Below are 14,473 nucleotides of genomic sequence, written 5' to 3'. Positions count from 1 at the left end.
CCGTGTTGTGGATGTATAGCGGATGTGTACCTGTGAGGAAGTTAACTAGAGATAGAGCCAGAGACAAGTCTTATCGTCTAAGCTGTCTACAATAATAAAATACCAAGGTTAGAGCCGGGTCGATTTAGTGACGGCTATTAGGGGCAGATAATTTAGTTTTTGAAACTAAGGGGAGGTAACTAGTTCTGCATTGTCGCCTGTAAACTATTGTCACGGACGGCTGCTTTAACCAGGGGAGGGGGGAATCGGACAATGAGGATTATTGTCCTTCACAAGCTACTGATAGTGTTTTAAATGTAAAGCAAAATATTTTCAGTGGCAGCATTGGTACTGTCGAATTCACAAATTATGAATTACTGAAAAGTAGAAAGTAAAACAACTAAATAGCGGTGTGTGCTATGCGCGGGACGGCTTAGCTTGTATACGATAATCCCAGTCCGACATCCGGGAAATGTCGATACTAAAAGGAACATCCCCGGCGGGATTCGAACCCGCGACCTCTGGATTAGAAGTCCAGCGCGCTATCCCCTGCGCTACGGGGACTTACGAATTCCGTGTTTGGACAGATTATTTATTTACTTGGCACATAGCTTTCAACAAAGCACATAACATGGAGTTTATACTACCTACATTTTATTAACACTGTAATTGTATACTTTCTCATTCCTGCGTATGAGAAGTTTTCTTACACTGATTTATTTACCTCAATATTTCTTTTTTCCAAGTAATTAGAACGTCTTATTTGCTCGAAGCCAATGTAGTCTATATTTCGCAAACTACAGTATGTTAACTTTAAAACACAAAAAATTGTATTCGCTACAAACTACTTGAGCGTTGTAAGCACAATTTCTGGAGAAACAAAATTAGCTATATACCAAAGACAAGACAACCCTGTTATGCGATTCGTTATGTCGACAACTATTGCTAAACAAGGGTATATTAATATGCCCTTAATTTGTTTAGGGTTTCTGAGTTTCCATAAATTACCTTAAAGTTTGTCAACACACTTCTATAACTTTCCGATCTAAACACAAATAATTTTGAAAATAAACTGTGACATTAATATCAGTTGTCATTGATAAATAAATAGGCGCATGTGACTATTTTTATTTATTCATATGAAAATTGATGTTATTCATTAATGTAAAAGTTGCTATTATTTAATGATTTAAAGCAGCAATTAACTATTGTTCTTCAGAATAATACCACCTAATTGGGAAAATAAGCCATGAAATAATTTTACTAAAACAGCTCGAAATGAGCATAGTTGAAGTCTAAAAGTTATCAGGAATATTTTCTTTGTCTCGGCTATACACGGGCCTGTTGCTAGTATTTTAATAAAGTTCGGAGTTCACTTTGTAGAACCTGTTAAGAAGCCGCGGCTGATTCAATCTGCATGTCGGGTCCCTTTGAACTCTAGTCCACACACGACACGACGTGTTGAGGTAAATATTGATAGGCAGCAGATCAATAAAAGGTCAAATCGATCGCGTCGTACTAAAAAGGCAAAGGTTAGGAAAAAAAAATTGAGATTCTTTTTTTTTTTTACATTGAAATTGTACGCCGAAAAAGTAACATTATCCCGGCATACAATAGTAAGACGATGGGCTAGTTTGGCTGAATTTAAATATACATATATACTTTATGTCAACTATGCACTTGTTTGTTAATTTACTTAAGGGAGTGCTCTAAGTTCAAATGTGAAAGGGTTAAAAATTGGTTCCTGCGGTCCATGGGGCAAGCGAAGTAGAGTTCACTTTGGCATATAAAGAGATGGTGTGGTCAGCACTATTTCCATCCTCCTTACTTTCTCTAACGTGAGTAAGGTACCCATCAGAGCTGAGTGGACTCATGGTCGTTCTACTGTCTTGTACCCTGATTCGAACTCGAGGCTTTCGGGTTAGCATTCTAGCGCTTGTAAAAATGTTGCAAACAGAATTCTTTCCGACTGAAAGAAGAAAAGACTCAGAAGTCAAATGAAAAAAAAAAAATTCTAAGGAAAATAATCACAAGCTTTGCAGTTTAATATTGTCTTGTTATCTTCACATTTAAGAGCCAAACTTTTCCGTTGAGATTTGTCTTTTGTCACTGTTTTTTCCTCTAACGATTTTCTGTTTCTTCTCACTTAGCGTTTTCCTTTTTTTCCGGTGTAGTTTTTATGTAAATTTTGTTAGTAACATTTTCCTAAGTTGTTTTTTTTTTGCTGTAATTACTCCCATGTAACTTTTTCTAGTTACTTTTCTCTGTGACTTTTTTTCTGCGACTTTTTCAGATGTTTTCTTACTGTAAATTTTTCCTAAGACGTTTTTCGATCATGATCTACACATGCCCAAAACAAATTGCATATACAAGCAACTTCGTCCAACGACATACATCTACGTCCCATTACATACACTTACGTCACACTACATACACTTACGTCACACTACATACACTTACGTCACACTACATACACCTACGTCACACTACATACACCTACGTCACACTACATACACCTACGTCACACTACATACACTTACGTCACACTACATACACTTACGTCACACTACATACACTTACGTCACACTACATACACTTACGTCACACTACATACACTTACGTCACACTACATACACCTACGTCACACTACATACACCTACGTCACACTACATACACTTACGTCACACTACATACACTTACGTCACACTACATACACTTACGTCACACTACATACACCTACGTCACACTACATACACCTACGTCACACTACATACACTTACGTCACACTACATACACTTACGTCACACTACATACACTTACGTCACACTACATACACTTACGTCACACTACATACACTTACGTCACACTACATACACCTACGTCACACTACATACACCTACGTCACACTACATACACCTACGTCACACTACATACACTTACGTCACACTACATACACTTACGTCACACTACATACACTTACGTCACACTACATACACTTACGTCACACTACATACACCTACGTCACACTACATACACCTACGTCACACTACATACACTTACGTCACACTACATACACTTACGTCACACTACATACACCTACGTCCCATTACATACACCTACGTCACATACATACACCTACGTCACATACATACACTTACGTCACACTACATACACCTACGTCACACTACATACACCTACGTCACACTACATACATCTACGTCCCATTACATACACTTACGTCACACTACATACACCTACGTCACACTACATACACTTACGTCACACTACATACACCTACGTCACACTACATACATCTACGTCCCATTACATACACTTACGTCACACTACATACACCTACGTCACACTACATACACCTACGTCACACTACATACACCTACGTCACACTACATACACCTACGTCACACTACATACACCTACGTCACACTACATACACCTACGTCACACTACATACTACATATTTGACCAAGTCTTCAAGTGGAAGTGGACCAGAGATTCACAAACATAACAAGCAGTCATTAGTTTGCGCATCGTTTACTATCTGTTTAATCGTATAATCCATCCAATAATCCATGGATATTGATCGGATTTAATAGCCCGCATGAAGTTAATTATATCGTGGCTTAAATTTATCCACCCAAATAAAATAATCTGATTTTGCTTGAATGCAATCATACGTGACCATTGCGGATGTTGGCTGTGTTCATCGAGTAGCCGCGTCTAGCTATAGAAACATAGGTCCCCGTAGCGCAGGGGATAGCGCGCTGGACTTCTAATCCAGAGGTCGCGGGTTCGAATCCCGCCGGGGATGTTAATTTTTTTTTTTAAATGCTCAAAATCACGATTACTTTATATCATCTCTTCGAATGTATAATTTTCTTGTCAAACCTTTATAAAATAAATATGTATAAATCTTTACTTAAATAACTAGTCGAAAAATTGCAGTATGTCAGATTCTGACCACATTGTACAGTTATAGACCACAGATCAATAGAAACGTCATGTTCAACCTATTGACGTCTTTTGTCTTATTGATTGAAAAACACGGCCATCATGTCCGAAGTGTTGAGGAAACAGTGATCAAAACCTTACGGGGGACCCCAGTAATTAATAATCAGGTCCGATCTGTAAAAGCCGAGTCTTCTCTCATCTGTCCGCCATCTTGTCACGTGGTCCAACCGAAATGAAGGCCATCAAACCGAGCAAGAGGCAATCAAAGGCTTGTTTCAACCAATCATGTGGCCAGATACACCCAGCCAGGCGCCTTTATTAACCGGGGCCATGAAAGCTAGGGCCCTAGAACTGCGGCAATATGGCTGTCTTCATTCGGAGGAATTAAAGACCGGTCGTCGGTAGATGTGACGGCCGGCTATCAGCCGGCTGTGTGCCGGACCGTATTAAAGAACCGGTTAGAATATCGGGTTGTGTGTGGGTTCATATTAAGGAACCGGTTAGAATATCGGGTTGTGTGTGTCACCAAAGAGCCGGTTAAAACTTCGAGTAGTGTCGGACCACATAAAAGAACCGGTTAGAATATCGGGTTGTGTGTGGGTCCATATTAAAGAACCGGTTAGAATTTCGGGTTGTGTGTGTCACCAAAGAGCCGGTTAAAACATCGGGTAGTGTCGGACCACATAAAAGAACCGGTTAGAATATCGGGTTGTGTGTGGGTCCATATTAAAGAACCGGTTAGAATTTCGGGTTGTGTGTGTCACCAAAGAGCCGGTTAAAACATCGGGTAGTGTCGGACCACATAAAAGAACCGGTTAAATATCCGGCTGTGTGGGTACGTACTGTTATCTAGATGTGTGAGGGAATGAGTAGACACACGAACACACAAAAACTCCGCATAGATTGTCTGTTTGCTACTGCTCCTTTAGTCTTACCACTAGTTCCCATCGCTGCTTGCACAACATTCGCTTCTCTAGATGGACACACTAATCATACACTGACCATAACCCTAACCTACTCTTATTGATTCAATCGCCCAAACATCAACCTTTAGAGTTTATGTATCCTTACCCTAATGACAAGAATACGCGAACCATTTTAACTTTTTAAATAAAATCAGTGTGTAAGAGAGTCCCCGTAGCGCAGGGGATAGCGCGCTGGACTTCTAATCCAGAGGTCGCGGGTTCGAATCCCGCCGGGGATGATATTTTTAAATTAAAAATTAATAGAGAATAATTTGTTGTTGGCATGTTTGTTTTTGTTGTTATTCTTAAATCATATGAAGGCAAAAGCGCAGATGAATCGCTCTTTCAAAGTTCCGCTAAAATAAATGAAAGTTAGTTAAAGGTGGTTCACTACTTTAGTACCAGTTCACAATGTATACACGATGCAACTAATTTTAACAAGTAAGTTTCTATTTCTACATCTACGCCGACAGAATGACGTCACCTCATATATTGCTCTCAATGTGTTTCTTGCCAGAAATTGAACATCCGAACCTAGTTGACCAACTGCTAGATGACCAACTAGACAACATCGGCTGCAAGATGACCAACTAGACATCAGCTGCTAGATGACCAACTAGACAACATCAGCTACTAGATGACCAAATAGACAACATCAGCTGCTAGATGACCAATTAGACAACATCAGCTACTAGTGACCCACCAAACACTTGGTACACCAGTCGATTCGAGATGTCTTTGCTGATTTGTGTGGCAGGGGACAAAAATACAGAGAAAAGGGGGATAACTGTCAGATTAGTGTCACCACAAGTACCAAATAGAAAGGTGTGACTTCAAACGCCTTTCTTCAAGATGATTCCTCTTAACGTTTATCAAACTACATTTATAATTGTTACGTTTAGAAAAAAAATACATTTAATACATAAATCATGTTGGAAAATTTTTAAAGCATGTAAGTTTAAATCAACAAACACCAACAAATCTCAAACCGCAAGTAAAACATGTAAACCTCGACATTACATCAATCTTGGTTAACTGCCACAGATATTTGCCCACAATTTTTATTTGCACACCTTATTTTAGTCCAATTCAAAAAAAAAAAAAAAAAAAAAAAAAAAAAAAAAAAAATTTTTAGTCTAGTTCATATGCCGTTTTATTTTCTCCATTTAATTACTATATAGATCTATACAATTGATGTTCATGTCTTTGAAGCTGTGTAAAACTACCAAATAAATTAATATTACTATTTTAAATGTTTAAAATAAATAAATAAATTTAAAAAAAAAAACTGGGAGGATAGCTATAGATATAGATGTTTGAAAGGGAAGAATGTTTAATTTGATGTGTCTTATTGTAATCAACATAACTTTTCCGGTTGCTTAAAATTTGTATCATTTTAATTCTCTTTAACCCCAAATTTATTTCAGCTCTACTTAAAAGCCCAAACCTCCCTCAACCTACCACCCCGATAGAAAAAAAAAACATCCCTTAAAATTCAAGTAAATATTCAAGCAATATAAACAGAAAGAGAGCTGATTGGCAGAAGTGGTTACATGTCTGACTTGATGCATGGAAGGCGAGGCGATTTGGTGCCGTGTGGAATGGTAGGTTCGGATCCGGTTGGGTTCTGTCTGTTCTGTCTTTACTTGGACTCTGTACCTTTGTCTACCCTTGGCGTTGAAATATCACTTAATGGTGTCGACCCCCCCCCCCCCCCCAGAGATGTAGTGACCCTTCCGGGGGACAAACTTTCAAATTTTCGATTTGCACCCCCCCCCCCCTTTAAACTTTCGATTTGCACCCCTCCCTTCTCTATATATTTTGCTATTTTTTGCCTTGGTGTCACCCCCCTAAATGGTGTCACCCGGTGCGGCCCCCCCCCCTCGCTACGCCTCTGCTTCTCATCAGGATGACTCCGCCTCTCTTAAAAAGTAACATGATCCACTACAACTGAAAAAATATCATGTTACATAACTTCTCCTAAACGGCAGATAGAATTCCCCTCCTATTATTATTTCAGGACTGATCTACTTGTCCTAAAATAGGATAGATCCACGACTTCTTAAATGACGTCAATGTCCAACATCTTGACCACCTTGATGTAATTAATAACCTATTCTTCATTAACTTTTAAAATGACATCAGTGTCCGACATCTTGACCTCAATGACGTCATCAATAACCCATTCCTCCACCTATTCTTAAATGACATCAAAGTCCGACATCTTGACCACAATGACGTCATTAATAACCCATTCCTCCACCACTTCCACCAAATTTAGCCCCCCACCCCCTAGTGACACGATTTTGACGTCAGAATCGCCTTAGCACTAGACCTGTTTACGTCACAGCTACGTCTACGACTGCAGCAAGTGCGTCATATCCGGAAGTGGATTGTAATGATTGACGAGAATCAGATGGCAGCTTTCAACGAAGGAGCCACGGCAAAGGTCAGTACTTCAGTAGCTGAGTTACCACAATGGCTGGTTAGTCATTCCGATGTCGATGTAAATACTATAAAATCTTGGCTAGTTTGTATTTTTAAATTAATTTTGTACATATGATACTGTTAATTTTAAAAAAAGAATTAATTATAAGCTAATTTAAACCACAACAACAGGTGCGTTAACCAGCCGCCCTTCCCCCTCCCTCCTATTCTAATTATAATTAAGTGACACAAAAGGGCGACAATTTGCAGGGTTTTAAGGTTTACCTCCCATCGATACATCTTTAAAATTGAAAGTTAGTTTATTCTTCAGACTAACGGTAGAATATTTTTTAAAATTAAAAGTTAGTTTATTCTTCAGACTAAGGGTAGACTATTTTTTTAAATTGAAAGTTAGTTTATTCTTCAGACTAAGGGTAGAATATTTTTAAAATTATTATAATTTCTCTTGTTGATAAATGATTTAGAAATACAAAACAGCACATTTATAAAGTAGTGTCTTTACGCCGTGGCATTCAAAGAATTAAATAAACTATTTTAATGCGGTAAGTCGACAGCTTCCACCATATTATATGCAGGTCTGTGCTTAGCCACAAAATAGAATAATGATGGTGCTTGTAATTTATGTTTACTCTTTTCCACAATTTCTGTATAAATCGTGGTATAAAAGTATACAATTTCTGTTTAAATCGGGGTATATACAATTTCTGTTTAAATCTCGGAATAAAAGTATACATTTTCTGTTTAAATCTCGGTATATAAGTATACATATTCCTTTTAACCTCAGTATATAAGTATACAATTTCTGTTTTAAATTCGTTAATGAAGTATAACATTTTTTGTCTTAATGTTGTTAAAGAAGTACTATAGCAGAAGATGATACATATTATGTAAACACACTTTGAATTACTTACATAATATAATAGTTTTAGACTCGGTATATAAGTATACAATTTCTGTTTTAACCTCGGTATATAAGTATACAATTTCTGTTTTAATCTTGTTACAAGAGTATTATAGCAGAAGATAATACAAATGTGAACACATTGAATTACATAAGATAATAGTTACTTAAAACATACAATCAACCAGTACAGAACAGTTCAATACAATAAATCTATCTAAAATTTAGTACAATCATGAAGATAGGGTGGCATTTGTCAGAACGTATCCTCATCCCCCCCCCCCACACACACATGGCTGAGGATCAACCTCCATTGCTAAATCTGACAAGGATTAACATTGATGTGAACCTTAAATTCTAGAAAAAAAATTGCTGCGTACCCATTAAAGCTGAATGAACTCAAAAATGTCTAAAACCATAATGTCGAAACTCTCTAACTAGCGAACCGATTATACTTTTGGAGCTCACCCTAGGGTCTATTGGTATGACACCCCCCCCTCCCCAAGTCTGAGCCTAAATCTAGAAGCTTCCAAGCCACGTCGAAGCAAGGAATAATTTCAACAGACTAGATAAAAAAATATAATCCAAAAAAATAAAATAGAACAAAGAAACCGAGGCACCGAAAGAACTCTCAAATCCGTTTGAAGCTAAACCCACCCTCACCGACACGTTGACCTAAATTGGAATACTTAATTAATCTTTAGTTTCGGGAAGAAACTCGAGCATATTGTAAATCAAGCTTTTTTAATTTTACCCTCCAGCTATTCTCGGTTAGTGACTAAATAAAATTAGAAAAAATATCGATTTTTTTTCCCTTTCAGAAATACAGTTTCGTTTAACTTAACAAAACGTTGGTTCCAAAATGAGATTAAAAATATTATGGAAACATTATAGGATAGTACTAATTATTACATTTTTGTTCAAATCTACAACGATATTATTTAACATATTTTTTTTTTAAATACGTGTCTTTTTTCTAAGATAGTGTTTGTAAGTGGAAAAAGAAAATAATTCAAATATAAAAAAAAAACATAACTGAAATTATTTAGAGAATGAAAAGAAACCATTCTTTTTAAGTAAAATAAAAATAGACTATAGTTTCTAGTCACATCTATCCAATGTATGGCTAGCTAGCTACATTTCAAAGGCCAAATGGAAAATAAATGTATGGCTAGCTGACTATACATAAAATGGGATTAACAGTATGGCTAGCTGACTACTCTGAAGGGAAAAATACCTGTATGGCTAGCTGCCTTTATATAAAAGAAGCAAATAACTGTATGATAGTTTTGCTGTATCACAAAGCGGACTAGCTGACTCTACCAGTAGTTAACACGGTAACATCAGTAAGCGTGACATAAAATATTCAAAAATAAATATTTAACTAACTTTAACGTTATAGATCTCAAGAAATTACAACAGTAACAATCCTAGTAGCCGATCATTTTTATAAGGCCGACACGACTATTGTCTGACCATTGAACGACTGACCATCAAACTAACCAACTAAAGACTGACCATCAAACGACTAATCAACTAAAGACTGACTAGCGACTGACCACTCTACGACAAATGTTCCCCAACTTTTAACCACCTAACAACTAACCACCGGTTAAACTGTAACCACCTGTTAAGCTGACCACAAAACGACTCATCACCTTACTACCAACCATCTAATTACTAACCACCCAACCACCTAACCAATAACCACCTAACCACCCAACCACATCACCACCTAACCATCTCACCACTAGAGGCGTAGCGATCCTACCCGGCGCCCGGGGACAAACTTTCAATGTGCACCCCCCTCAAACTTTCCATTTGCACCCCCCACCTTAACTTTCCATTCGAAACTGCAGCTGAAATGATATTTTAATTTGTTTTTCCAACCTATGTTGGCGCCCCCTAAGGTTGGCGCCTGGGGACATATGTACCCCCCGCCCCGCCCCCCACTCGCTACGCCTCTGCTCACCAACAAACCACTAACCACCTAACCATCATAACCACCTCACCCCCTAACCATCTAACCACCTAACCATCCTAACCACCTCACCCCCTAACCATCTAACCGCCTAACCATTAACCATCTAACCACCTAGCCATCCTAACCACCTCACCCCCTAACCATCTAACCACCTAACCACCTAACCATTAACCATTAACCACTAACCACTAACCACCTCACCCCCTAACCACCCCACCACCTCACCACCTAACCACCTACAACAACACGTAACTCACCTTAGTCGTGAGGGTGGCGCTGTGTAAAATATCACCTGGCCAGAACAGCTGAGAGGCCACGGTCACAGCGGTCAAGGACATGCTGACGTTGCCCCCGGCGTCGAAGGTCGTGTCAAGGTTATGCTCGTCATGGAACACGTGTTTCCGGATGCTGTTGTGGACGAGGGCGAGGATGATGGAGAACCCCCCAAATCCCAATAGCATCAACAGGGCTGTCTCCTCCTTTGATAGAACAGGCTTTACGCTGAAAGGATAAATGTCACAACTAAAAAAAAAATTTAAAAAAAAAGCTTTACGCTGAAATGATGAATGTCGTATATGAACAACTGACTCATGCTAAAAATAGAAATGTCGTAGGTATAGAACTGGCTTCACGTGACCATATTTTTACAGACGACAGCAAGTTCTTAATTTCGTTACCTCCCCTTAGTTTCAAATTGTTTAAAAACTTTCTTTTCCGTCCCTAATATTCTTCACCAATTCGACCCGGCTCTATGATTGTAAACATTCGGCGTGAATCACAGTTCACCAGACTGGTCGGGTGATTGCGTCTAGCTAGTTATTTCCCTTTCTGGTATTGAATAAAAAAAAATCTATCGAGTGATTTAATTTTGTTATCTCCCCTTAGTTTCAAAACTGCTTCATTTTTTAACGACTAATTGAACATCTAATTAAATTTTTTTAATGGATGGACTAGTGTTATCAACGACACGGGACGTATCGTGAAAGCTTGAACAAAATCGCTGTATTACAAGTATATCAAAATTGAGTTAAAATATTTGCCACACAAACAAACAAACAAACAAACAGACGTTGCAAACTAAATAGAAGCTTGCAAAAAAAAAAAAAAAAAAAAAAAAAAAACTTGCTTAACTCTTTAAAAAATAAAATAAACACTGCAGCTATGAGAATAGAATGTTGCAGCTATAAAATAAAATATGGCTTTACGCAGACATACAACATTTATTAAAGCTATGAGCTAGTTTTAAATTGAAAATATGGAAACTAGAATAACAACATTGGTCTTACGACGAAACATTAATTCTTCAGGCTTTGAAACTTATATCCCACTATGAAAAGAGAATCTCATTTGTCGTGTTGGCTTTACGAAACTAAGTCCAACAATGGTTACTATTCTTTGGCTTTATCGACTAGAGGTCCCCATGAAGTTAACTCCTCTTTTATTCAATCATATGGAGGTGTTTTAAAATAATTATTACCAGATAAAATCTGGATTTTGGAAGTCATTTACCTTCACATGTTTGAATACTAGGGTCGGCCATATGTAACACAAGGCTTAACGTATATAATTTAATAATAAACTGCATTTCGTCTAAATACATATAGTTTATTGGACGGAGAGGTCTAGTGATAGAGGGCTTGACTGCTAGCCCGAAGTTTCGAGTTCGGATCTCTGTTCTGACTAGTGACTGAGTCTACTTAAATCTGATGTATGCCTAAATTATGTTAGGTAAAGTAAAGACAGCTGGTCATAGAGCTGACCACACCATTCATTCATCAAGAAATATGTCAACTCTACTTCATCTACCTAATGGTCTGATTGAAATTTACTTACTTTATACCGAATTTAAATCGTTTTATTGTCTACCATGACAGGTCCCCGTAGCGCAGGGGATAGCGCGCTGGACTTCTAATCCAGAGGTCGCGGGTTCGAATCCCGCCGGGGATGCTTTTTTTTTCCATTACAAGCAAGCGTTTGGTGTTTTTTTTTTAAAGAAAACTAATGAATTGTTAACTTAATTCTTAATTAATTTAGAATTTTTTTTAAATACATTTACTTATTTTCCAGACGGAATCTGTTTTCAATGCGTTGTTCAACCCTACACCATATTATTCTGTACAATCTTTTCCAAAACTATATTATATTTAATGCATTCGTGGTGTGTAGGGTGGGGTAAGTATCTCTGGAGTGATATCTCTAAAAACAAACTTTAACAGGAAATTTCTAAATTTACCAACACTACTATCTACCCCTATACAACCGCATAGTCCCTATTCCTACCGTTGGCCATAACTACTATGTATGAAAATATCCACCCTTGCGATTATCCACCATCCATGAATCCAATAACTATGCTAATGAACAACGGGTCATCAGAAACCAATCAATCTCATTATCACGATTCATCTTAAGCCGATTCCACACAAAAAAAAACTTCTAATTTTATCAACTTAAGCCTCTCTCACCAAAAATAAAAAACTTCTAATTTTTATCATGGCCACTATGTGAGCAATTATTTTTTCTTTTAAATCACGCACTAATATAGAGAAGCTTAACTGCTTGGGGATATTCTAGGCTTAACGTTTAGATCCCGATGGTTCTCAACTTACTTCAGTTAATTTTATATATATATATATATATATATATATATATATATATATATATATATATATATATATATATATATATATATATATATATATATATATATATATATATATATATATATATATATATATATACATGTTTATATAACTCAAATTCTTGAAAACCCTCCCCCTCTATACGAGACAATCCTAGTTACGCGACTGATTAATATGTCATAAATTATCATAGAGTAGGTGTATACTGTATATTGTATATTTATTTGTATATATGTATATGTTTATAATTATAATCTGACAGTAATCAGTGAGATAGAAATATAGATAGTTAGACTAGAAAATTAAAACTAAAATCAGTATTAGATTAAACAAACGTGCTTTTAGGTCTAGAATTGAGAACCCATGGTACTTTAAAGAATTGTGTACATAAGGGCTAGAACTGCATATTTCCCCTGCACCCCCTCAGTCTACTCTGATAACCGCTGGCCTGTGTGAGGATATTTGTCTGAGTGTTCTAGAGCCACCCCCCCCCCCCCTCAGTCTACTCTGATAACCGCTGGCCTGTGTGAGGATATTTGTCTGAGTGTACTAGAGCCACCCCCCCCCCCCCTCAGTCTAAACTCTGAGAACCCCTGGCCTGTGTGAGGATATTTGTCTGAGTGTTCTAGAGCCACCCCCCCCCCCCTCAGTCTAAACTCTGAGAACCCCTGGCGTGTGTGAGGATATTTGTCTGAGTGTTCTAGAGGCACCCCTCAGTCTAAACTCTGAGAACCCCTGGCCTGTGTGAGGATATTTGTCTGAGTGTTCTAGAGGCACCCCCCCCCCCCCCAAGTCTAAACTCTGAGAACCCCTGGCCTGTGTGAGGATATTTGTCTCTGCGTGTTCTAGAGACACCCCCAGTCTATACTATGAGAACCCCTGGCCTGTGTGAGGATATTTGTCTGAGTGTTCTAGAGACACCCCTCAGTCTATACTATGAGAACCCCTGGCCTGTGTGAGGATATTTGTCTGAGTGTTCTAGAGACACCCCTCAGTCTATACTATGAGAACCCCTGGCCTGTGTTAGGATATTTGTCTGCGTGTTCTAGAGGCACCCCTCTAAACTCTGAGAACCCCTGGCCTGTGTGGGGATATTTGTCTGAGTGTTCTAGAGACACCCCTCAGTCTATACTATGAGAACCCCTGGCCTGTGTGAGGATATTTGTCTGAGTGTCCTGAGGGCAAAGATTTCCGCTGACGGATGGCCTTTAAATATGAAAACAAATTGCCAATTTAGGCTCCCGGCATTTTTTTTTGGGGCGACTCAAGTTTTCCATGGCTCACCCCCCCCCCCTTCCCTCACCCGCATCCCCCACTACAGATCTACCCCTGTCTTGTACTTACGTTTTCCATGACCCCCATTCCCCCACCCCTCCACCTCCACCCATATTTACTTGTCTTGTACTTACGTTTTCCAAGACCCCACCCCTCCACCCCACAGATTTACTTGCCTTGTACTTACGGTTTCCCCTCCAACCCCCCCCCCCCCCCCTCTCCCCCCCCCCCCCCAACCACAGATCAACTTGTACTCACGTTTCCTTAACCCCCTCCCCCACCCTAACTTCATCTACCTTCACCCCCCCCC

At 38.5% G+C, this 14,473-nt stretch overlaps 1 protein-coding gene and 4 non-coding genes across 5 annotated transcripts in view; 3 read left to right on the top strand and 2 right to left on the bottom strand.

The window, feature by feature from the left end:
• LOC131947186 (uncharacterized) overlaps positions 1 to 14,473 on the bottom strand; it is a 52,168-nt gene that overhangs the window by 20,766 nt on the left and 16,929 nt on the right. The window contains exon 2 of the mRNA XM_059308330.1: positions 10,504 to 10,747. Within this exon, the coding sequence (XP_059164313.1) occupies positions 10,504 to 10,747 (244 nt within the window). The remainder of the gene's footprint in view (positions 1 to 10,503; positions 10,748 to 14,473) is intronic.
• On the bottom strand, positions 471 to 543 carry Trnar-ucu (transfer RNA arginine (anticodon UCU)). Its single transcript has one exon. It is a non-coding gene; the product is annotated as a tRNA-Arg (tRNA).
• On the top strand, positions 3,736 to 3,808 carry Trnar-ucu (transfer RNA arginine (anticodon UCU)). Its single transcript has one exon. It is a non-coding gene; the product is annotated as a tRNA-Arg (tRNA).
• Positions 5,080 to 5,152, top strand: Trnar-ucu (transfer RNA arginine (anticodon UCU)). The gene has a single exon. It is a non-coding gene; the product is annotated as a tRNA-Arg (tRNA).
• Positions 12,121 to 12,193, top strand: Trnar-ucu (transfer RNA arginine (anticodon UCU)). Its single transcript has one exon. It is a non-coding gene; the product is annotated as a tRNA-Arg (tRNA).

This window comes from Physella acuta, unplaced genomic scaffold (assembly GCF_028476545.2).
Source record: "Physella acuta isolate Inbredline_101_S28 unplaced genomic scaffold, ASM2847654v3 ptg000588l, whole genome shotgun sequence".
Lineage (NCBI taxonomy): Eukaryota > Metazoa > Mollusca > Gastropoda > Physidae > Physella > Physella acuta.
Note: the sequence above shows the minus strand (reverse complement) of the source record. Positions and strands in the feature narration are given on the sequence as shown.